At 30.3% G+C, this 24555-nt stretch overlaps 1 protein-coding gene and 1 pseudogene across 1 annotated transcript; one reads left to right on the forward strand and one right to left on the reverse strand.

The window, feature by feature from the left end:
• The first annotated feature begins 680 nt into the window (after positions 1-680).
• LOC108450997 (G-type lectin S-receptor-like serine/threonine-protein kinase At1g11410) lies at positions 681-8335 on the forward strand (annotated as a pseudogene).
• A 3063-nt stretch (positions 8336-11398) lies between these two features.
• Positions 11399-14707, reverse strand: LOC108452387 (transcription factor bHLH112-like). Its single transcript, XM_017750171.2, has 7 exons — positions 14073-14707; positions 13158-13791; positions 12909-13025; positions 12743-12808; positions 12543-12608; positions 12352-12402; positions 11399-12223 (listed from the first exon to the last, which is right to left on the reverse strand). Exons 1-7 carry the CDS (start codon positions 14387-14389, stop codon positions 12074-12076), a joined length of 1401 nt encoding a protein of 466 aa, XP_017605660.1. The 5' UTR covers positions 14390-14707; the 3' UTR covers positions 11399-12073.
• Positions 14708-24555: the final 9848 nt, after the last annotated feature.

Consider the following 24555-nt stretch of genomic DNA (forward strand, 5'->3'; position numbering starts at 1 on the left):
ATGCTGGTTGTTCATATTTGAGTTGAATATTACAAGTAAAATTTTATATAATATTTGTGTTAACGTTGGTATAATATTGATTATTAGATTGTTACTAAGTTGGGTGATTAACTATACCATAAATGACATATTTGTAATTACCTTATACGAGAAATGAATGGTTGGAACATACTTTACTAATGTAGGATCTGTATTTACTTGGTAATCAATTACATTAAATTTTGTTTGAGAAAATGAGTACTAATACTTATGGGTTCAGAAATGTATTCTTATAATTGATTCTCTTGTTGAATTATATTTAAAAAAAAAAGCTTAATTGATGATGTGGCCGTACTTGGGGCTGGGGGCATAAAATAAATAACTATAACTGCCCTTATTTGAACTTTTGAGTAAAGAAAGAAAACCTAATATTATTTTAAAGCTGTGTTAAAAAAAGTTGAAATATAAATTTTGTCAAAACCAATTAACTCAAATAATTAAAAAATAGAACTAGACTTAAATTTGTTGCTAAATTTCTAGTAAAACATAAATGAATAAAGCTTGAATTATTTGGGAAACTCTGACTCTTGAATCTCTGACCCAGCTTGGTTTGGCATTAAATTAGTTAGGCCCCATTCCTTGACTCTTGGTGTGGCATTAAATTTGTTAGGCCCCATTCCTTGACTTTCTTCATCGGATTCAGCAGGTATGAGGATCTTCTTCTATGTGAAAACCAAAAGATAAAGTCTTTGGACTAAAGCACATGGTAAGACTGAAAGAGTCAAGGATGTCTTTCATCAAAGTAAACTCTGAGATTGCCCTTTGCGTCTATCTAAATTCATTAAAATCCCCCTACGCCTATCTCACAAGCCATATTGAGCTGTGATCAACCATGGATTCTGCGAAATGGTTGGTGAAAGCAATGCTTCTGTACCAGCTTTCATTCTCTTCATCTTTGGATGCCATAACACCACAACACTCTCTCCGAGATGGTGATGTTTTGATCTCTACCAGACACACGTTCGCCCTTGGGTTCTTCAGCCCTGCCAATTCCAGATATCGCTATGTTGGGATCTGATATCACCAAATTCTAGAGAAAACAGTTGTGTGGGTTGCCAACAGACAAAATCCCATCAATGATACCTCTGGAACTCTCTCCATTGGCAGCCAAGGAAACCTTGTCCTCTACCACAAAAACCACATTATTCCTCTCTGGTCTACTAATTCCACCTTTACGCATTCCAAGTATTCTACAGCACGACTCTTGGATTCAGGGAATCTAATTTTAGTCCAAAATGATACCACCTACTGGCAAAGTTTTGATTATCCTTCAAACACTTACCTTTCATCCATGAAAATTGGTTTGAATCGAACTACTGGCTTAAATCGATTCCTTACGTCTTGGAAGTCTCCAAATGACCCCGGGATTGGAAACTTCACCTACATCATAGACCCCACTGGGTTCCCTCAGCTGTGTTTATACAAAGGTTCGGTTAAATTCTGGCGAGGTGGGTCATGGACGGGACGACGATGGGTTGGAGTACCCGAAATGAAACGTAGTCCCCTTTTCAATTATAGTTTTGCAAATAATGATGAAGAAATTTCTGCTATATGTGAGTTAAGGAACGCCTCTATCATCTCAATATTGCTTGCAAATGAGACAGGAAAAATGCAAAGGTTTATATGGAATCATCAAGACCGACGCTGGGCTAAAATTTGGTCCGCTCCAGAGGAGCAATGTGATTATTACGGGCACTGCGGACCCAATAGTAACTGTGATGAAACTCAAGTATTCGACCTTGAGTGTTCCTGTTTACCCGGATTCGAACCAAAGTCACTCGAAACTTGGTCACTAAGAGACTGGTCAGCGGGATGTGTACGGAAGCCAAATGTGTCTGTATGTCAACATGGCGAAGGGTTTGTGAAAGTGGCAGGAGTTAAGATTCCTGATACTGCTGTGGCTAATGCAGACATGAGGTTGGGGCTCAAACAGTGCCAACATAAGTGCATGAGGAATTGCTCTTGCATGGCTTATGCGACCGCATTTTCCGAGAGTATCGGTCCTAACGGAGGGACTGGATGCTTGACTTGGTACGGGGATCTGCTGGATATCAAGACCTATAGAGATGCAGGTCAAGACCTTTTCGTAAGGGTAGATGCTGTTGTCTTAGGTACGTGTCTATGAATGCTCTTTTTTCCTCGAAGTAATTTTTCGTAGTCAAAAGTAGTTGGATAGCATTAAGACGCACTTGACCACTGTAGGATTCATATTGGCTAAGTAATCAATTACATTGAAGTTTCGTTGGCTTAAGCAATTATATTTTTAATGTTGACAGTTGCCTAGGGAATTGAAGGATCCATTGTCCTGATGAATGATTTTTTACATTAGGAGTAGTAATTGCATACATACATTCCTTCTGTTTAGCTACTTACAGGAAGAAAGGTGGAGTTAGCAAGAAGCAAATGGTGGCAATTTCAGTAGTTTCTGTTGCTATGATAGTCTCCTTCGCATTTTTTTTGGTGAGGCGCAGAAGACGAAGTAACCAAATTCCTGAGATTTGGAACACATATAATCACGTAATTGCTACGAATACTATCGATCAAGGCAAGTGTCGCTTTATGTTTGGTGTAATCATGCTCTATATTTTTACTGTTCGTACTATTGAAATTTAATATATTGATTTAATAATTAAGCTTAAAAGTTAAAAACTTGTCCACTTGTAACGGCCTAATTTTCAGTGGTGTCGGAAATGGTGATTTGAGATCACTAAATTCGACAAATAAGATTGAACAAGATAGTAATTTAATATTTATGAGTCAAGTAAGAATTTAGAAGAATTTGTGAAATGGTGAAATTAGTGAATTAAAAGAATTTATTAGGTCAAGCGGGTCAAAAATGAGGTATCGAGACCTCAAAGTTGAAAATCGAGCTATAAATATTTTTATAAATATTTATGGAGTGTCATTGAGTTAGTATTAAAGTTTCGTTAGAAAATTTTAACGTTTGGATGGCTAATTAATTAAAAGGACTAAATTGAAAATAGCGCAAAATTTGTTAAATTGTGAGTAAATAGCTTAAGTATTTAAAAGATGGATTTAAAGAGCAATTAGACCCAAAGGTTAATGGCTGGACGGTTTGGGTATGAAATAAGCAAGAAAACAATGTGAACAAGGGCAAAATTGGAAATAGCATAAAAGTTAATAGTTAAATAATGATGTAATTGAAAAATCTAGACATTTCTTCATATTTTCTCAGATAAAACGCCATAGAAGGTCTGGAGAAAGCTGGTTTTCATATTTTACATCATGTGAGTTTAATTCTTACTTTTCTTGATAATTTTATGTTTTTATGACTTTTACAATTAGGTCCACTTGTAGAATTCATTAGTTTTTGATTTTATGGGTGAAATTGGAAGTTACCCTGGATGGATAAGGGAATTTTATGATTAATTATTATGAAATTTAAGTTCTAATTTTATATTAAGGTGGTTTTATTAAGTGATTTTGATAGGAAATGATATTTAGGACCTAATTGTGAAAAAGTTGTGAATTGAAGGTTTCTGTTGAAATTAAGAATATAAAAGGTTTTGAAATAGTTTATAATGATAAAATAAAGTGTTAATTGAGAAAATTAGTTCAATTGATGGGTGAATTGAGAATGGACTAAATTGTGAAAATTGTAAATTTTGGGGTAAAAGTGCAATTTCGAAATTTGAACAGCATAAATTGTGAAGTGAAATAGAATTGAAATGGATGCTAATGAAGGAATGATTTTATAATTATAGATCAAGAAAACGAATCGAATCGTAGAAAGGAGAAAATTCAAGAATAGTCCCCAATTTCTCGACTTTTACAAATTAGTCCAGGTAAGTTCATATGGCAAAGTTCAATGTTTTGTTATGAAAATCTTATGATTGTTAAAGTATTTTATTGTTGATGAATACTATCAATTGGCATTAATCGATAAATAATGTGTAACTAAAAGTACAAATTAGTAGGAACAATGGATTTGAATGCTTCTATTCGTGACCGATGAATTGACGAAAAATATGTGATAAGTGCGCCCGTTTAAGACCATAGCTGGGTTATGGCATCGGTGCAATGTGATAATGTGACTCAGATAAGACCATAGTCGGGCTATGGCATCGGTATAATGTGATAATGTGATTCCGTATAAGACCATGTCAGGATATGGCTTCGGTATGATATGTGAACCGTGTAAGACCATGGCAAGGCTATGGCTTGTGTGTGATGCGTATCAATGTGAAAGTCCATAGTTTACTATGGCAATGTGATAATGAAGCACTCAATTCCTTATTATTCCCTAATTTGACAATGAAGTAAATGAGAAATGGGCCTAAGGGAGTTAAATTGTGAGTTGCCATATGGAAATTATTCCAATGAGTTATTAATGAAATTGTGATTTGGAGGATGAAATAGTTAAACTAATAGATATATGATTGTGTACGATATTTGATATGATTTGTGTTTATATGCCTATGAGCTTACTAAGCTTCAATAAGCTTACTTGTGTGTGTTTAATATTTTTATGTAGATTGACTTGAAGTGAAGTGGGTAGATCGGATCAACACAACAGGGCACACTATTCAGATCAATTCGGTAGTTTTTGTTTTATGTTTAAAGATTTATATGGCATGTATAGAGTTTGAATGAATTGAAGTAAAGATGTTATAAACTAGTTAACAATATTTGTACTAAAACAGTTTTCGTAAGTAGCAGTAGTTTGACTTTGAAAAATCACTAAAAATAGTAGAAATGGAATTAAATAATGAATAAATTATGGAATCGAATCTTGATGAGTCTATTTTCATATGGAAGAAGCAAAACAGGTATATGAGCTATATTTTATGAGATGTTTAAATTTTGTGAAACAGGGCCAGAGCGATTTCTGGATCCCTGTTCTGACTTTGGAAATTCACCATAAATTTTACAAAGATAATTAGAAGTCATACTTTATATGTACAGATTCCTTATTGAGTCTAGTTTTATTAGAGACAAACGGCATAGTCATTGAAGCTCTGTACAGAGAGATATCTGATTCGTAATACACAAAGGTCAGAGTAGTCAAACCCTGAAACAGGGAGATTTTAAATAATAAACTGTACTAATTGGCTTGACCAAAATTCTAGAAAAAATTGGTAAGTAGATATATGAGTATGAATTCAGAGAAAATTTACGGATTTGGATTTCGAGTTTTATAACTCGAGATATGAATTATTTAGCAACTATGACACAGTTGGACAGCTTGTCTGAAAAGTATTATATAAATTATCTAAATTTGGTTAAGTGCTCAAATAAGTTTAGTAGTGCCTTGTGCTCGACTCCGGCAACTGTCTCGGGTAAGGGGCGTTACACCACTGAATTAGATTATTCAGGGTTTTTTACCTAAATAAATTAAAAAAAATTAAATATTGAAATAGGTTGTCAGCTAGATTATATACGAAAATAGTACGTTTTTTTTGTTCGTACCTATCTGATAAGTGCAATACCTTTTTTTATATTAAAATATTATTTTTTTTGTTTTTTAATTATTATTTTATATTTTTTCCCCAGATCAGTCTATGACCTGTGTAGAGATACGAAAATGGTATGGGGTAAGTGGCGCCTATCTGGTAGGTGCGACTGGTTAAGCCTATCTGACAGGCGCAATTGCTTAAAATATCTCATAATTTTAGAAACAAAAAAATACTGTAAATATATCATAATTTCCCATAATTTACCTACAACAAACAAATTATGTTAGTTTACAATAATAATATAATTAAAATAAATATAAACTATCTAAACATACAAAATATACGAATTAAAAAATAAAAATAGAAATAGAAACATGCCCGATTAGTTTCTTTCAAACAACCTATAGAATTATATAACAACAAATTTAATCAACATTTTAATAAATCAATAAGAATTGTCAAATAAATAAAAATCAAATAAAATTACATTATATAAAAATTACATTAAAAAATCACAAAACACTAAACTAAACACTAACAATCATAAATTACTAACAAAATAAATAATTTTAAGAAAACACAAAACACTAATAATTTATAACCTAATCATAAACTACTAACAAAATAACTATAATTTTTTTTTAGAATTTACATTACTAAAAACTCACTAAACACAACAATTTATAACATAATCCTAAATTACTAATAAATTAATTTTAAAATAATTACAAACACAATAATTTATAACATAATCCTAAATTACTAACAAATTAATTTTAAAATAATTATAAAAAATATTTTTAGTCGAGCCTCGGTATTTTTGACCCATTGACTGTATTTTGACCTATATTTATATTTAAATATTTTAATAAAAATAATAATTTTATTTATTTAAATTTAAAAATATTTTAATATAAAAAATGACTGGTCGGTAAGATAGGCGCGACCAAAAAAAATACTATTTTCGTATATAATCCGGCTGACAACCTATTTCAGTATTTAATTTTTTTTAAAAATTTATTTAGGTAAAAAACCTGGATTATTCACATTTTAATAATTTACCATTGCTTAAGTTTTCAATTTAAATAAATAAAAGTGTTACCCTTTTGATGAATAAGATAAAGACTTATAACTCAACAAAAGAGCAGAAGCCCTTTTGAACCAAACAATGATATGCATGTTACCAGGAAAAAAAGGAGGACCTTCACTGAGTTTCACTACAAGTCCATCATGTTTTGAGGACGATTTAAATGGAAGAAACGCGGAGTTACCTGTATTTAATTTTGGAACCATTGCTGCGTCCACAAACAACTTCTCTTCTGATAATAGACTTGGACAAGGTGGCTTTGGCCCTGTTTATAAGGTGCTTTTGCATTTCACCCTTCTACTGCTTTCATCTATGGCTAGTTTTACGAAAACTATGACAAGTTTCTTGAGAGGTAAATTATCTGATCCATCTTCTAAATTATGTTTAATTCCAGGGTACATTAAACGGAAAAGAGATAGCAGTTAAAAGGCTATCGAAATCCTCAGGGCAAGGAATAGAAGAGTTTAAGAATGAGGTTACACTGATTGCCAAACTCCAACACAGGAATCTTGTCAGGATTTTAGGTTGTTGCATACAACAAGACGAGAAGATGTTGGTCTATGAATACTTGCCAAATAAGAGCTTGGACTGTTTCATTTTTGGTATATATATACGCGTGTTTCTTTATCTCATGCATTTTGTTTTCTGATGAGGTCCTTTACGTAGGATTTAATGAAATATATAAACTTTGAATCCAGATGAAAGTAAAAGATCACTCTTAGACTGGGAAAGTCGGCTTGAGATTATTTCCGGAATTGCTCGAGGAATTGTATACCTTCATCAAGACTCAAGGTTGAGAATCATCCATAGAGACCTCAAAACTAGTAATATTTTACTAGACGCCCAAATGAACCCAAAGATTTCAGATTTTGGTTTGGCTAAAATATTTGGAGGAGATCAAGTTGAAGCAGATACAAAACGTGTCGTTGGAACATAGTAGGTGCATAAAACTTAGTATTTTATTTGCTTTGGATTTGGCTATATTGTATAAAGTGCTTTTAAAACAACTTTTATTTTTGGATGCTATTGCAGTGGCTACATGTCACCAGCGTATGCAATGCAAGGCCACTTTTCTATCAAGTCTGATGTATACAGCTTCGGAGTACTGCTCTTAGAAATTCTCACGGGTAGAAGAAATAATGGACATTACCCCGACAGTCCTACCTCGAACTTGATTGGACATGTGAGCAAATTAATTTTGCAAGCAATGTAATGTAATGTAATGCAATATGCAACTTTTTTTCTTTTTCAAACAATTTTGAAATGATTCAAGTTATTTGTTTTAGGTTTGGGAATTATGGAAAAACGACAAAGCTATGGAGATAGTTGATTCATAGTTAGGAGGGGGTCTTCCTAGTGCTGAAGTTTTGAGATGCCTTCAGATTGGGTTGCTATGTGTGCAAGAGAATGCAACAGATAGGCCTAAAATGTCAGCTGTTGTTGCCATGTTAGGCAATGATGCCTCTCTTCCTTCCCCTAACCAACCAGCATTTTTCATCAACAGAAGCGGCCAAGGTGATGAGACAGGTAGTAGGCAAGGCACCGGATCCATCAATACAGTGACTCTCACCATGCCTCATGCTCGCTAGATGCTTCGGTACTTTAAAAGTTCCACACGGGGCCCTGGTCTGTTACTGAACATAAATCTCTGTTTCTAGTATTATCAATTCGGGCAAGTTTATGACTCTAAATGCCTGCAATTTAATTGAAATTGCATTCATAATCTTGGTACCTAGATTACATACAGATCCATAATAACATACTTCTCATCTAGATTGCTCTCTTATTTCTCCTGTTTTTGTTCTCTTTATTGTTTATTTCATAATAATTATATATTATTATAGATTTATAGTATTATTATAGATAATTGAAGATTTAAATTTTATGTGATATAAATTATATAATATATATATAAATGAATCTAATATAATTAGAAATAAATCCGAGTAAATGATGGAAATTCATTACCAATCTAGTTTCTTTGCTTATAAACATCTTTTCAACTTAATAGTTTTTTAAAAGTTTGTTTTTTCGTACTTGTAGTTAAAATTGCATGAAATATCTCACCCCATATTCATGAACCTATTCCATGCAAAAGCTTCATTCATTCCAAAAGTAAGATAATTTCTTTAACGATTAAAGAAGGCACTCACTCTCCGTGCGTAAATTAAGGAGGTACACATTTTTTCTCATAAATTATAAAAATAGTTATTTAATTATTAACATATTTTTATTTTCATCATTCATATTAAAAATTTTATTTTAATCATTTAATATTATTAATTTTTGGTTTTTATTAAATAACTAAAAATAGTTTTTTATTGGCATAATAATAAATTTAGTCTTTCAATGTTTATAGATTCTATCAATTTAGTCTTAAATCTAAAAATTCAACAAACTAGCCCTCAACTTTATACATTCATCAATTTAATCTTGATTCTTAAAAATTCAAAATTAAAAATATTTTTTATAAAATATATAAAATTTTATAAAATATATTCAAAATTATAAAAGCATTTATAAATAAATAAATATATATTTTATCATTTCCTATCGTGAAATTCATTTATTAAAATAAAAATTTTATAAATAAAATAATAATACTATAAATAAAATTGTTTAAGGAAAAAATCCATGACGAATACTTACACAAATTCAACTTTTTCTTTTTTTCAACATTAATGACCACTATGTTCAAAGATGGTTAAAAATTACGTACTAAAGTTGAAAAAAGTGAGAATTAATGTCTTTAAATTGTTGCCTAAAACGTGTTTATTGCGTTTGAGGTTGTGCTTCAAGTGGACGTGGTTGAGGATTTATCGATGAGGATAAAGTCTTGAAGGCCTAGTAGGAGTAAGGGTTATTAGGGACGGTGGTGCCTAGCGCTCGACAAATTTGACAAAGACGTATAGCAATATAATAAAATTTACTATTTATAAAATAAATATAAAAAGGAAATGTTTGAATTTAGTTTAAGTATTGTTTGTAGGTTTTAAAATATATATTTTATTTATAAAAGTATCATTTTAATAAATAAATTTTATGTCAAAAAAAAATTGGGTATTCATTTATTTAGAATTTTAATGTACTTTTTTTATAAAATCTTATGTATTTTTATAAAAATGAATTTTAAATATTTTTATTTTTAAATTTTTTAATTTTGAATTTTAAGAAGTAAAATTGAATTGACATAATATGTAAAGTTGATGGTTAAATTTGTTCATTTTTTTAGAATTATGACTAAATTGATAGAATCTATAAATATTGGACGGCTAAATTTGTTATTATGCCCATAAAAAGGCCACCATAAGTGATTTAATAGAGGAGTGACGAAAATATTAAATTTCGATAATGTTAGGACTAAAATAGAAAATTTTAAACTTAGGTAACCAAAATAGATCACGCTAATAGTAAGATGATTATTTTATAATCTACTCTTTTTTACAGTTATGATTCAATTTATGTTGTTATTAAAGTAAGTGAATATTTGATCATTAGGTCACAAGTTCAAGTTTGATATATAACATTTTTATTTAATGAGAAAGTAACATCCCTATTAATCTTTTTCCACCTTGCTTTTTAAAGGGTTTTTTTATCTGCATTAATTTTTAAATTTTGTTTTTAGATTTAGATTTTGTCAAGATATTATAACATGATATTTTGAGATTATATCGTGTCATCACCTTAAAAACTTTTAAAATTTAAATTTATATATTCTTTATAAATTCTAAATTTTATGCAAAAAATTTTAACTCTTCAGATGATGCCACCGTATTGTATCCCAAAAAATCCAAATTTTAAAATAAATTAAAAAAAACTTGTCCATATTGTAAAATCAATATGGTACTAAACTTGCAGGGTCAAATTAAAAGAAACAACTCTACTCATAAAATGCATTCACGGGAGCACAAATGAAGATCTGGAAAGAAATTTTTTTTTAGTAAACTATAACTCACCTAATTATTGTCCATATATATATATTATTTTTTTTGTCCATTTCCGTTAAATTCTGTTAAATTTCTGACAAAAAGGTAATGTGACAATTAAAAATTGATATAATAATAAATTTAACTCTCGATTTGATCCTCAAACTTTACCTTACTCTTTTGCTTCCCCCACCACCATTATCATTGTTGCCTCCACCTCCACCTCCTCCTCCACCAAATAGGAGAAAGGTGAGACATCAAAAAATTTTGACTTTTGAGTTTTTTTAGATTTGTGTTTGATTTTTGATTATTTTGGTTTTGATCATGAGAAAATACTTGAGGTTTCACCTTTCTCCTATTTGGTGGAGGAGGTGGAGGCAACAATGATACTGGCGGTAGAGGAAGTGAAAGAGGAAGATATATTTTGAAGATCAATTTAAGACCATTTGTAAATTTTGAGGATTAATTTTTTTTAAACTGTGACTAAATCAAAATATTGTGTAAAAATTGATGATTAAATTTGTTATTATACTAATTTTTTTAACTACCATGCCACTCTCTCGTTAGCGATTTAATAGCACTTACCGAAAATAAACAAAAAAATCTTAATTAATTGGGAGACAAAATAAAAGAGCAATAGCTAAATGACTAAATTAAAAAATTTTGATATTTAAGTGATCAAAAAGAAAATAGACAATAATTGAATTATTTGTGGTGTAGTTTACCCTTTTTATTTTTAATCTATTTTCTCCTCTAACCATAATGTAGAAACCCTAAAAGCAGGAACAGTGGGCCACCGCCTGGCTTCCACTACCACAACTACCATTGCAAATACATATTTTTAAAAGGAAAAGACAGTTGAAACCCCAATCATCAAAAGAGCTCCACTCAATCCTAGTCTTCATAAACAAAGAAAGTAGAAACTCATATACACCATTAATATAAAACCTCTTTAATCATTTCTCTCTCTTTATAAGGTACCAGATGATAAAAGGGGATGGCTATACACATATGCTCAAAAAGGAACAGAAGGCCCAGGGGCTCCTTACCCCCCCAAATCTGCTAAATTCAGATCCTAAACATCAACAAAAAAATTAATCTTCTATAAATATGAGTTCAATTTTCGCTGAATTTAGCACTTGTTCCTTTTTTTTTTTTTAATCACTTGCAACTATACTTGGATTATTGAAAGAAATAAAAAATGAAAAACCTATGCTTAGGTTAACTAATCTTTTCTATTTTAATCCTTCAAGGGGTTTGGTTCCTGATCATTTGCTTGCCCTTGGCCGAGCACTTCAGCACACCCTTCGTCTCTGCCAGCACTCCAGCACACCCTTCGTCTCTGTACTTTCCACCTTCGAATCGTCACTTCCTTTTTCTTTTCTTTTTTTTTCTCCTTTTCCTTTGTTTTCTTTAGCTTTTTATCAAGACTGTTACAGCAAAGCAATGTAGCTATCCTTCTAAGTTTTCCATTACCTTTTTCTTTTTGCCGCTTTATGAATATTGTAGTCATGGCCGGCCTCGGGTCTGGTAATTAATCTACCGCATGAGTAGTATAGTTGTTGTACAATCTCCTTTTAGCTTTGTTAAATAGCCTTCTATTCCTACCTGAAAGTTCCACCAAACGTTGGAGTCCAAAAATCAACTGTGGTCTCATTAGCAACCGGGAACGTGCTGGAGATTGGCACCAAACAAAGCCCAAGGCTCCTTAGATCTTGTTTTGGCCCTTCTGGCTCTTTCAAACTTTCAGTACTCTACAAAGGGGGAAAAAGTACAACATTGTTCAGATAATTCCTGCATTATTCAAATACTCCTAGGCCCTAGGAGAAAGAAAAAAAGATAGTCAATTATCATCGAAGTCTTCTTTTATTTATGTATATACCTGTTGTTGTGTGGAAGGTACTGCTTGTTTCATATATGGAGTACTCAAAACCTGAAATTACGTAAAAATAACATTTTCTCAGTCCATATTCAGAATTCTCTAGATAGTATCCTTGTCTTCATGTTATATAGAAAATTAATATGTTAAGAGTTTTATTTATAAGAAATAGAAAGAAGATAGAGGAACCGTACATTAACTTGATCATGGAGGAACTTAATGTATTCAATAGCTTCATGAAGAACAGATGCGGTATCAGTCTGGGGAAAAAAAAAGAAAAAGGTAAGGTACAGAATAATCCAAAGGCCAAGATAAAGGTAAAGCTTTCAATTATATCATCAAAAGGATAAATATCTAAAAAGTATATAGTAAGAAGAAAATTCCAAAAATTCACCTTTCCAAAAGGTGAAACCAATTGCTGGAGCGCAGTGATTCGGTCCCCAAGCTTCTCTTTTCGAACCTGATAAAATTTGCATAAAACTTTTACATCTAATTCTTTGAATAAGCGATCACTATGATTCCACCTGTAAAGAAACTTTGTAAAATTTATAAATTAATACCTTAAAAGTTGGTAATGGCGATGGCGTTTCAATTCTTGGCCTCTTCAATAATGGAGGTTCACTACTTAATCCTTTCTTCACCGGTGACCCCAAGTTCCGGACTTCTTCGGTATTAGTCTATGAAAGCAGTCCACAACATGAAATAAATAAATCAAAACTGTACCATAAACCCTAGCCCTGGATCCAAGCTGATGAACATGATCAAGACATATACTTTAAAAATATCTCATCACACCTTTATTTATTTACCTTCTTCGTTAGGCTGGGGCAATTAGGTTTCTCTTCAAATGTTTGTAAAAGAAACTCAGGTTGCAGCTGCGAGGGTGAAAAGCCGGCTTTGACGTCGTTTACACCGGTGGCGGAAGCGTTCCACAAGGGTGCGTTGTTGGTGAAGTGCAAGTTGCTGGGCTGCTGTTTTGGCAATGATGGCCTTACGAAAGGAGCTGGTCTTGGCCAAGAAGGTGATGATTCAGTAGCGTTATTTGCCCCATAAGTAGCTGTAGCCGACATATAGTCGATTGACCGATTGTTGTTGAAAAGCGATAGTTGTTGGGATTGGGCTTGAGAGTCAGGATCAAACAAAGTTTGTAACAGCGTTGATGGGTACCCATATGACACTGAACCTATCGGAAACTGGCAGGTTGGTCTACTGTTACCGGAGCTGGTTAGTGAATTCAATCTCTGCTGCTCCAAGGAGAAATCTTGATTGAGAGGCTTGAAAGTAGTGATGGAAGAATCTTCCCCGGGGCTTGTATAGCTCCTTGGACTCCATTCCTTTTGGATTTGGGAAGAATCCATGCCTGTTTCTTTCCGGCAACTCAGCCTAGAGTTAATACCTTCTTGAAGAACTGAATTGTAACTTTCACTTCTCACATTACTCCGACTGCAGGCAAATACGATGTAGAAAAACAGAAAGTATATATATTCAGTTGATGAAAAGAATTTTAATCTAATAATCAAGTATTTAATTGACTGATCATGTTGACTTCCTTTACTAAGGAAAATTAACAAGCCATTGTTCTTTATAACTCGTGGTCGAAGCTTTGGACTATAAGGTCTAGCTTCTTGTATGTAAAGAACTCATATTTAAATCATAGTGAAGACCCTGATAGTTTTTATGCTAATATTTATACCAGTTATGATTTCAAAACATCAATAACTTACAGCAAAGATTGGTTCCAATCGGATGTTGTAGATGATGAAAGGCCGAAACCCATCATTTGTAAGGTAGAATCATTCAAAATACTGCTGCCACAACTGTCTGAATCACCTTGCTGAGCCCCCAGCGGGAAAGCTAAGCTATCTTTAGACTCCTCACAAGAAGACCTTGCCTTAATATCCACCATATCAGCACTCCATCCGAAGCTTCCCATGTCAGCGGCTAGCCCCGTAGAACACGGCGAAGAACACCCCGTAAACATTGCTTTCGAGGAATCCCACCATGTCTCTCCACAAATCCCAGCATGAAATTCTTCTGCCATCGTCAAAACTTCAAACTCTTTCCTTTTTTTGGTTTATCTATGGGTGAGAACCCTCACCCCTTGGGAGTCATCGTTATTTATATGTGAAAATTAAACTCTGATAAAGAGTACGGTCTAGTGTAAAAGAATTTGGTTGACATTTCAAGGGATGATTGGACGAATGAGAGAAAGCATTTTGAATCGAATTCTTTTCTTTATAATTAATTAAAAAGAAATTTAACTTTGTTCTCATTCCTTCTTTCCCAATTAAAAAAATGCAGTTATTTTATTTCCTTTGCTTTAATTTTCTTTTCCTTACCGGCTTAATTTTTTTTTCCCTCCCTTATGAATAAAGGGATGTGGGTGTATATGATGATGGTGATGATATGTTTGATCTGACTGCCACGTCAGTGTTTTGGACTTTGTTTTAGGACGGTTGATATTTGGTTAAAATATAATAGTCGAATGAAAAAACTGATCGTCTGCTATTATATTATATATTATAGGGCAATCTAATAAAATATTTAATAAATGAGAAATTATTTTATGAATTTTTTATTATATTATTTATAGATCTTTCTAATTATTTATAGTTATTTTAGTAATATTTTTCATGTTATTGACATATAACTTTAATAATTTGTTTTATCTTAACCCTAAATTTTGAATTTTGAACCTTAACTCTCGAGCTCTAAATTTGGAGTTTGGAAAGATTTTAAATTGAGATTTAGGGTTTAGAGTTTAAATAAAAGTTACAAAAATTATGTGCCAATTAAATAAAAAATTACTAAAATATTATTAAATAATTTTAAAAGAATCATAAATAATCTAATGGAAATTATCCATAAAATAATTTCTAGAAAGGAATAAGTTTATAATTTTGTTTTGTTAGAAGACTATGTATCTTTATTTGTAGTCACTATAATTATAAGATTTTGATAGTTTTAAAAGATCAAAAAGTATACTAGTAATGTATGAAAATGAATGACTTTCCTTTTTACGAAGAAAATTTCTTTATGGTTTGACGTTTGTGTCAATCCCAAAACCTTTTCTATTCGAATATATATATATCAAAACCTTTTAAGCATTTCGATGACATTACTTTTTATAGATACAATATATAAACAATAATTAATAATTTCAATTAAAATAAATTATTACAAACGTTAAATTAAATAGTTAGTTTAACAATTCATTCTAACTAGTTAAATATAACTAGAAAAATCCACATATTTATATAACCTGAAATTCAAACTTATAATTTCAATATCTCAACCTTGTTATTTAATCAAAACCTTATTAGCCAAAATTATTAACTTTTATTTAAAAATTTTAGATTTTGCTCTTATTAATTTACAGGATCAATATGTAAGTTAATTTAATTTCTTGCTTATGTAAAGCTACTTAGACTTTACATAAAAAAGGCAAAAAAAGAAAGAAAATTAGACGGCTGATTTTTAAAAAATCAAAAGTTAATTAAATTATGTCCCAATGAAAAAAAATTAAATTAGGAATGATGAATCTAATTTTCTCAACAAAAAAACAAAAAAAAGCTAGGAAAGGACTTTCTTGTTTAGCTTCAGACTGTTAATTTGCTTGACATTGAAGTTCATTAACGTCCTGATTCGGATGAATCTATCTTTTAGCTAATGATTTTTGTCAATTTTAATATGCTTACGCTAGGTTGGATTGAAATATTATTATTTTTCTTATGTTTCGAATATTACTTAGTTATAAACTAATCATAATTGATAATTTTAATCACTTATATGACTTGTTTGTGGTAAAAAAAAATCATTTATTTTAAGAGGTCTTATTTTCTACAAGAATTTTTACTCATCATTTTAATTGTATGTTTAACTTTGTACTAATCATTCTTTACTTTATGTCTAACTTTATATCAATTATTATTTCACAAATTGAAACTTGCAATATAACAATTTAGTGTGACAATAGTTTACAGACTATTTTTATAATTAGTTGGTTTTAAAAAAAATTGAAGATTGATAGTGGTATATTATATACTAACAAATCGATTTATAAAATATTAAAATTAAACTAATAATGAGATTATAGCACGTGAGGGTGAAAAAATTGATATGAAAATTATATATGGATCTGAGATTCATTACTGCCTTTATTGATTCCTCATTGCTGCTCAATATACCATTACATTTTGTGATTGTCTTCAAAGTGGAAGTAATTGAGTGGGTTTGAAACTTGTGCATGATGGTCTATAACGTTTTTTGAGTTAGTTCTAACATGCTGTTTTTCTTCAACGAAAGATGTAGTGAGATCATAGGCAACTGGCGGATGAATTGCAAGTTGATTATCGAGTGAATGCTTCTTGTTTTCCATGAAAACTGTGGATCCTATGTTTAGAGATTGATGATGTTCCTCTTAGAAGGGCTCTTGAGGATGTTCCTCTCTATCATTAGCCTACACAGGGGTGTCAGGGATTTTCATTTTTATTTTCATTTTCATTTTGGGTTTTCTCTTTCTGATGTTCTAAGAATTTGTTTGTAATCTGGTGGAGTCTTTTGTTGGTTGTTATTTTGTTTCATGTGGTGTTGTATGGGTTTTTGGTGTCTTTGGTTTATTATATGATGTTTTAGTTGACCTGTAAGGTATTATGTAATATACCAAGCCCCTCATTATTAATTTCTAATAAAATTCTACCTTAATTAGAAAAAAAAAACTGAGTTCAAATCTTACGTTATTTTAAATTTACCAAAATATAAAAAAAACATAAATACTTAAAATAATATTCATAATTCATAACTAGCATCAACGTAATCAAACAGTAATAAAATAATTCATCATATATTTTATACTTGGCTGATATTGCTCATTAGTCTTAACAAAGGTCAAGCTCTTAGATTCCCTTTCTCTAATTTTTTTTTTTATCCACAAAAGTATATAAGATCAAAAGAAGGCTTAAGCTTGAATGTTACAACTCCACCAAATAAAAAAAAAATACTATTAGTATATAGTAATTAAGATTAAGAGATGTCACTTTTCATTCATCTAATCAAAGTAGTACTTCCATTTAACTTAACAATAATTCCATTATTCCACAACTTTCTTATATATATGCTTAACCTTAAACAAATAGCTCCATCTTTTAATATATCGTTTTTCACTTTTGAGAGGTGTAACTAATACTTCCTAAATTAACTTTTCTTTATCATCTTGCCTTTCTTTTAAAATCATAATTTGGCACATATAATTAATGAACTGTGGCTCCAACCATATATTGCACAAATAAAAATAAATAATTTTAATACATTGATGGATAGTAGGGACATGGCCATCTATTAATCTCTTCTCTCTTCTTCTTCACCTGCATTGTGGAATGTTCACCCTTCGCAAAGCGGCCTGACCTAGCCATTTGCTCTTTGCTCATGTCTGCCGTATGACTCTCCCTGCCTTATAACTCACGCATTCAACTATCGAAATGTGCGTGAAACTATTATCCTTGTTTAGGGTTAAGTATTTTTGAATTTATAAAAAATTTGATAAATTAAAATTATTATTTTTAGATGGTTGTAAAGTTAACATACATCTCATTTATGGTATAATAAAACATAAAAATTGAAGAAAAAAAACGTGTGCAATATTTAAATATTGTTTCTGAAATTAAAATATTTCACTGACAGTGTATTAATATTAGCTTCTTATTTTTTAATAATTGTAGCTTTTAACACATGATTGCTTTAGGGATAATAAAGTTATTTCGGGATAAGCAAAGGGTGGTATAATTAATCACTTATTGGACGAAATACTTGCTTCTATGCAAAAATTGGAAGTAAATCTCAAGACTTGAAGGCATTTAATATCAGATACGGTGAATTAATATATAATGGTGTTGGAATACTGAGGGAATGGTGAAGTGTAAAAGGTGACAAAAGGGTGAGAGAGGGAGATGGGAATAGTCAGTGGGCTTGGTAAAGTAACCCTAGAGGATCACGTTGGCAACCAACAAACAACACGTGCCAAAGAGCCCACATGAAAGGAAAATTACATGTTAAAAAGGAGTGGTATTGCAAACAAATACTGATAAACAAATCGAAAATAATTAAGAGATGAAGCTGAGGAAGAGATCATGAATTTTGTGGACCAAAATAATTTTATGAAAGGGAATTTCCACTCCAAAAATTTCAGATCCAAATTAATGGTCCACATGTTTTGTGATTCCAACGTGTGTGGTGTCTTTGCTTGGTTTGGTCAAACCCAAACTCGGTGAGATACACACCACAAACAAAAGCAGCCGCCCTTTAGTTTCATTGCACGAGTCGCTATGGCTCGGATCGGGTAATAGCCTGATTTTAAATTAATTTTAGTTTGAACTCGGCTTGTCCGCTTAAATAGTTCCTTTATTATTTAGAGGTAACAAAATATTAAAAATATGAGTTTAACTTTAGACTACTACAATTTTAAATAGTCATTTTAGGTATCAAGTTAATTATTATTATTCTTTTAACTCTAAAATAAAAAATAATCTATTTCTTTATAAAATTCTAAAATCCTAAACCTAAAATCCTTAAGTCTCAACTCTAGGTCATTTAAACTCTAAATCTTAATCTAATCATTTCCTAAAATCATCAATTTTAAAATTTTAAATTAGTAAAATATAAATAACACTTATCCAATAGAAAAATTTGTCCTATAATTCAACTAGGAGAGAGGGGCGGCACACATTAGTTTATTTAACTAGGGTATGTCACCCCTCATATGTTTTATGAGGGGTTTTAGATTTATCTTGTATTGAGTCTAATTATATGTATTTCTTGGACTTTTAACTTGTAACACCCCGATACCAACCTGATTGTCCGGTTTCAGTTATAAGATGCCACATTTATTGCCAAAGCAACTACGAATACAAAACATTTAATTCACAACACATTTCATGCAAGCGTAAGCATTTTCGTACAAAAGCAGGATATAAAAGCTTTTATAGGACTTATACGAACTTGCGTACGCTATAAAGTTAAACCGATATTGAAAAAGGACCAAATTGCGACCTTTTAAAAATCTTCAAGATAAGTATCGATACCCTAGCTAGGTACCGATACTAATTTGAGTTTCGGTGTTTTAAAAAAATTCAATAAAAATCGATAATATCGATACCTCTCACAAAGTATTGATTTCTTTGTCAAAGTATCGATACTTTACTCTAGGATATATCGATACTATTTTAAGATTCGATATTTCAAAAAATTAAAGAATAATCATTGAAGTATCGGTACCCTTCCCATGGTATCAATACTTAATGAATTAAAAAAATCTGCACTTAGACCTTACTATAAACGTATTACCATGACATAGCAAAACATTACTAAACATATTTAAACAATACCAAGGCATGTTCAAATCATACCTAAACAATAATTTAACATATTTACAACCCTTAACTTATCATTTTCACATGCCAACATCACCATTCAAGCATTTATCATTTATTACAATCCGACCACGTAATACTGCTTAGTATTAATTAAACATTAGATAATCAATAAGTCAATATTTGCTTTCATTTTGCTTTGCATGCAAAAATCATTGAGGACAATATACAAAGGGTATTAATGTAATTTATGGATACTTTTATTAAACCAATATATTCAAGAAAATACAAATATACATGGACAAAAACACTACACTTAAGGCATGAGATCCAACACTCAACTGGATCACCAACTTAGTTAATAAAATTACGGAAATGACATTCCATAATTATAATAAGTTATATTATTCGTAAGTATTTTAGTCTTTTCATTTTAACAAAAATCAATAAAAATATGCATAGTATGGAATAGTAAAATTTTAAATTTACCACTTAACTAAAGCTTGAATTTGATATATTTTATACATTTTATTGAAATATGCACAAGTTATTATTTCTATCAACTGTATATATATACTGACTATTTATTAAGTGTTTTATTGAGTTAATACCCTTAATCGTGTCACCAACTCGGTTAGAAAAATTATGAAAATGTTATTCCATAATTAAAATAAGTTAACACTATTTGAGAGTATTTAAATTTTTCATTAAATATGAGAATAAATGCGCTTCAACACATTCAAACTCACATACTCTTACATTGATAATAATGTCGATGTTAACCGAGCAAAGAGTGAATCGACTATTATTTTATTTCTTGAAATTAAATATTTATTTTATACATGAATTTAACGGCAATAATGTGTATTATATATACACGTATGTAAAAAAATTAAAAAGTTAAGGATAAAGTCTGATTTAGTGAGAATGAGTTCCAGTTGAAACCTCGGCGGAAAATAATATTAAATTTACATGGAAATATTAAAAGAAAAATCATGAGCTATAAAATTGAATACAATATATTATTATACTATATACATCAACCAACCTTAAAATATATGTTTCAAGTAGGCTAATTAGGTTTCTAGAAATTTGATTTACAAACACTAAGCAAAGTTAGTAATAAAATTAAGGAGGAGGGAAAAGAAATAGATGATAATTTGTGGGAATCATCAAAGTAAATAAGGAGATCAACAAACAAGCATGATATGTTAAATTCAAGCGTGGCTATGGCATGCTCTACCTCTAAATGATTAAAGCAACTCTAAGCGCGCAATTCCTCCTTTTTTGTTGCCGTCCTATCCCAGAATTCTATCATTTACAAGTCATTATTATTGTCTAGAGTTACTACCCTAAATCCCGGTAATTCTCACCCACTTCTCTTTTTTTTTTTTTTTTCATTAATGGTTTTTATTTCTAATTTGCCCTAAATCTTACGCTATAAACTAATTAAATTTAAGGTATAAGGTCACCCAATTTTTGAGTGCTTTTATTTTAGTCACCTAAAATGAAATTCTTACAATTCTATCACTCAACTTTTAGAACACTTTCATTTTAGTCACTCAATAATTAAATCTCTAACAACAGTTAACTTGTACATGCCATATCATGTTCACAAATTCATTTTGGTCACCCAATTTCTAGGTTGCTTTCATTTTAGTCACCCAAGAAATATCTTTTTTTTTTAATATTGGTCGAGGTAAAAAAACATTAATGATTAAATTTAAAAAGTGGTAAAAACTAAAATAATACTTTAAAAATTGTCAATTTGTACTTGTTTACCCTGTTGCTACAAGTTTTATTCTTTTTCAATATTGAAATTTTAAATTTCAAAATCAATTAAATAGGTTATTGAAATTTTTTATCACTTGATAGTGTCAACCAATTTGTTATTATAATATTGAAATTAATTAATTTAGTCTCTTTTAAATAATAAAATTTTATTTTATGTTTCCAATTTAAAATCAACTCAAATAAATCATCTTTAATAATTGTACATAAAACCCAAATTGCTTTTGATTATATGACATTGAGTCTTTCATACTAAGCTAAAAGCAAAGAAAGATTCTTACAATTAATTAAATTGTTTAATTTTATATTCCATGCCAAAAAAACTCAAAATATTTTCATAACTTCTTTACCCAAACGAAGAACAAACAATTAGTTTAATTAATTGCAATGATTTTTCTTTGATTTTAGCTTAGTATAGAAAATTTGAGATTATATAATCAAAAGAAATTTAAGTTTTGTAGACAATTATTAAATATAAGTTATCAAGTTAATTTCACTAACAATAAAATAGAAACATAAAATAAAATCTTAAAATTTAGAAGGAAATTAATTTAATTAATTTCAACATTACAATAACAATTGGTTAACATTATCAACACATAATTTTTTTACCAATTTATTTAATTGATTTTTATATTTTAAATTTAAAATTCCAATATTGAAAAAAGAAAATTTAGAATTTCCAGCAATGTGATAAACAAGTAAAATTTGACAAATTTTTAATGCATTATTTTAGTTTCTACTAATTTTTTACTTTAATACTTTATTTTTTTATCCCAATCAATACTTTAGAAAAAAAAAACTTGGGTGACCAAAATTAAAAGGACTTAGAAGTTGGGTGATCAAAATGAAAGTGTGAACATGATATGGAATGTATTGTTAACTGCCATTATAGATTTAAAGGTTGAGTAACTAAAATAAAAACAACTTAAAAATTGAGTGACGAAATTATAAGGATTTAACTTTTGTTAGGAAATAAATGTCTAAATCCACACAAACTTTGAAACTAATAGGAATATACAATGATATAAACTAATAGTGGAGTAATATTTTAAGAAAATTAAATTTAGAAGTTTTAAATATACAATTGTATGAATTAATTAAACCATATCCGGATTCTAACTTTATATATAAAATACCATAATTCAGTAATAAATTTATAAATTCGAATAGATGGGTTTCAATTCAAATGTCTAAACCCTCAACTTAAAACCTTATTCAACATATCTTGCCGGCAACTACAACCCAATTGTTAAGTGCATGTTCCCTCCGTGGCTATCTCAGTCTTTTGATCTTAAACGCATTTTGCACCAGAAAGAAAAAGAAAATAAATAAACTACTCCTAAATTCCAAACCCACGACAGATCATCAATCATTGTTTTTGCGAACTTATCCAAAAAAAAAAAAAAAGTGGTCTTCCATTTGGTGGGGTTGACAATGGATGATTGACCCAAAACATTCTTTTGGTCATTTGGGGTCCCCAGGATAATATAGCCCCTTAATTATTCTTAAAGATGGATTTTAAATTTTTAGGACACTGATTGAAACAAGGGTCATTCCTTGTCAGCTAATGCTCACACAAGTCCTTGAAGATATCTTGGTTTAAAATGAATTTGACTTGCCAATTCTATTTTTTTGGTTTAAAAAGCAGAGTTGACAGATGGGTCAATTTTATTATTTGAAAAGAAATGAACTAAGGAGGTAAATGAATGAATGCTAGGTCTGAAGATGGTAATAAAAATGGGTCTGGACCTACTCTTTTTTTCTTCTTCTTAGTTCTTGTCATAATTGGTAAAGAAAGAAATCTCTTTCCATCCTCAGTTTATTGTCAACACACGCTTCTTTCCACTTTCCCCCGTTACCTGTGTCTGAAATAATATCTTCTTCACATTTATTATTATCTCGCGAACATTTGCGATTAGCTGATTGAAATAAATAAATAAATCATATGGAAATGCTTTTTTGTTTTATGAGACAATTAAGAATGGGAAACAAGATTAGACAATTGTGTGAGATATATTTTAATTATTACCAGTTTAAGTCAGACATAACTGCTTATCCTTTTAAAAGGGAGGTGGGGGGGTCAATACAGCTTTCTTCCAACAACAACAGTCCAAATCACCCACAAAACAAGGTTAAATTAAACTGCTCCTGATGTCCTTTAATTTGGTTGCATCAACAAAAGTCAAATAATATGTTATTAACATGCAAACATCAATCCACATACAAAGTATTAAGTTGAGTTTAGTTTGCCTAAGCCAAATTAAAGGTAAAATAATATGTTTAATGACACAAGGATCACGACCAGCCTTTTCTTTTTAATAAGAAAACGCGTGGGAACAAGAGTTGGTTAATTGCTTCCCTTGGCTTTTGCCTCTAAAAACAAACCAGTTTTGTTCAACTGCTGATATAATGCGAGATCTGGTCAAATCAGATAATAATAGAGGGATTTATTTTTGTTTATTAATGGCATGGGATTGCCTCATTAAACAATCCCACAGTTGGGAGACTCTCTGTGCAATATTATCATTGACGTATATATCTCTGCTTAGCCTTTTTTCTTTCTTGATTTGATGTGATGGAATATGAACCTAATCTTTGTAAGTATACTCAACATAAAATACTGCTTATATTTGTTAATGCAAATCATAGTATAGACTTAATCCCTTTTAAAGATTCCTTGAGTTTTTGCTACACTCGGATTACTCTCAAACCAATAAACATACGCCACTTAAACTGTGATTCGCTATATTTGGCTTAACTATTGATTACCATTAACTTTTTAGAATCATCTTCTCATTTTCTAGATTGCGACTTTTTAATATATAGGCATTAATAATTGATGAACTGAAACACGATTTTATCTTTCTTTCTTTTTTTTTTAAGTATTTTTCTTGATAACAATATTTGTGCTTGTAATTAAGTTCGACTTAGAAATTTTTTTACTTCAATTCAATAAATTTCAAATTAAGTTGGAGCACCTTTTTATATATATATAAATGTATTTTTAATATTTTTAAAATAAAAATCATTAAAATTATATAAAACATAT

Source organism: Gossypium arboreum, chromosome 5, assembly GCF_025698485.1.
Source record: "Gossypium arboreum isolate Shixiya-1 chromosome 5, ASM2569848v2, whole genome shotgun sequence".
Lineage (NCBI taxonomy): Eukaryota > Viridiplantae > Streptophyta > Magnoliopsida > Malvales > Malvaceae > Gossypium > Gossypium arboreum.

Bases quoted from the DNA above. Each gene is read 5' to 3' on its own strand.
- LOC108452387 (XM_017750171.2), bottom strand. From the start codon at position 14,389: ATGGCAGAAGAATTTCATGCTGGGATTTGTGGAGAGACATGGTGGGAT. The intron at 13,026-13,157 runs GTAAATAAATAA...CTGCTTTCATAG, and splicing joins GCCCCAGCCTAACGAAGAAG to ACTAATACCGAAGAAGTCCG. The intron at 12,403-12,542 runs GTACGGTTCCTC...ACGTAATTTCAG, and splicing joins TCCTCCATGATCAAGTTAAT to GTTTTGAGTACTCCATATAT.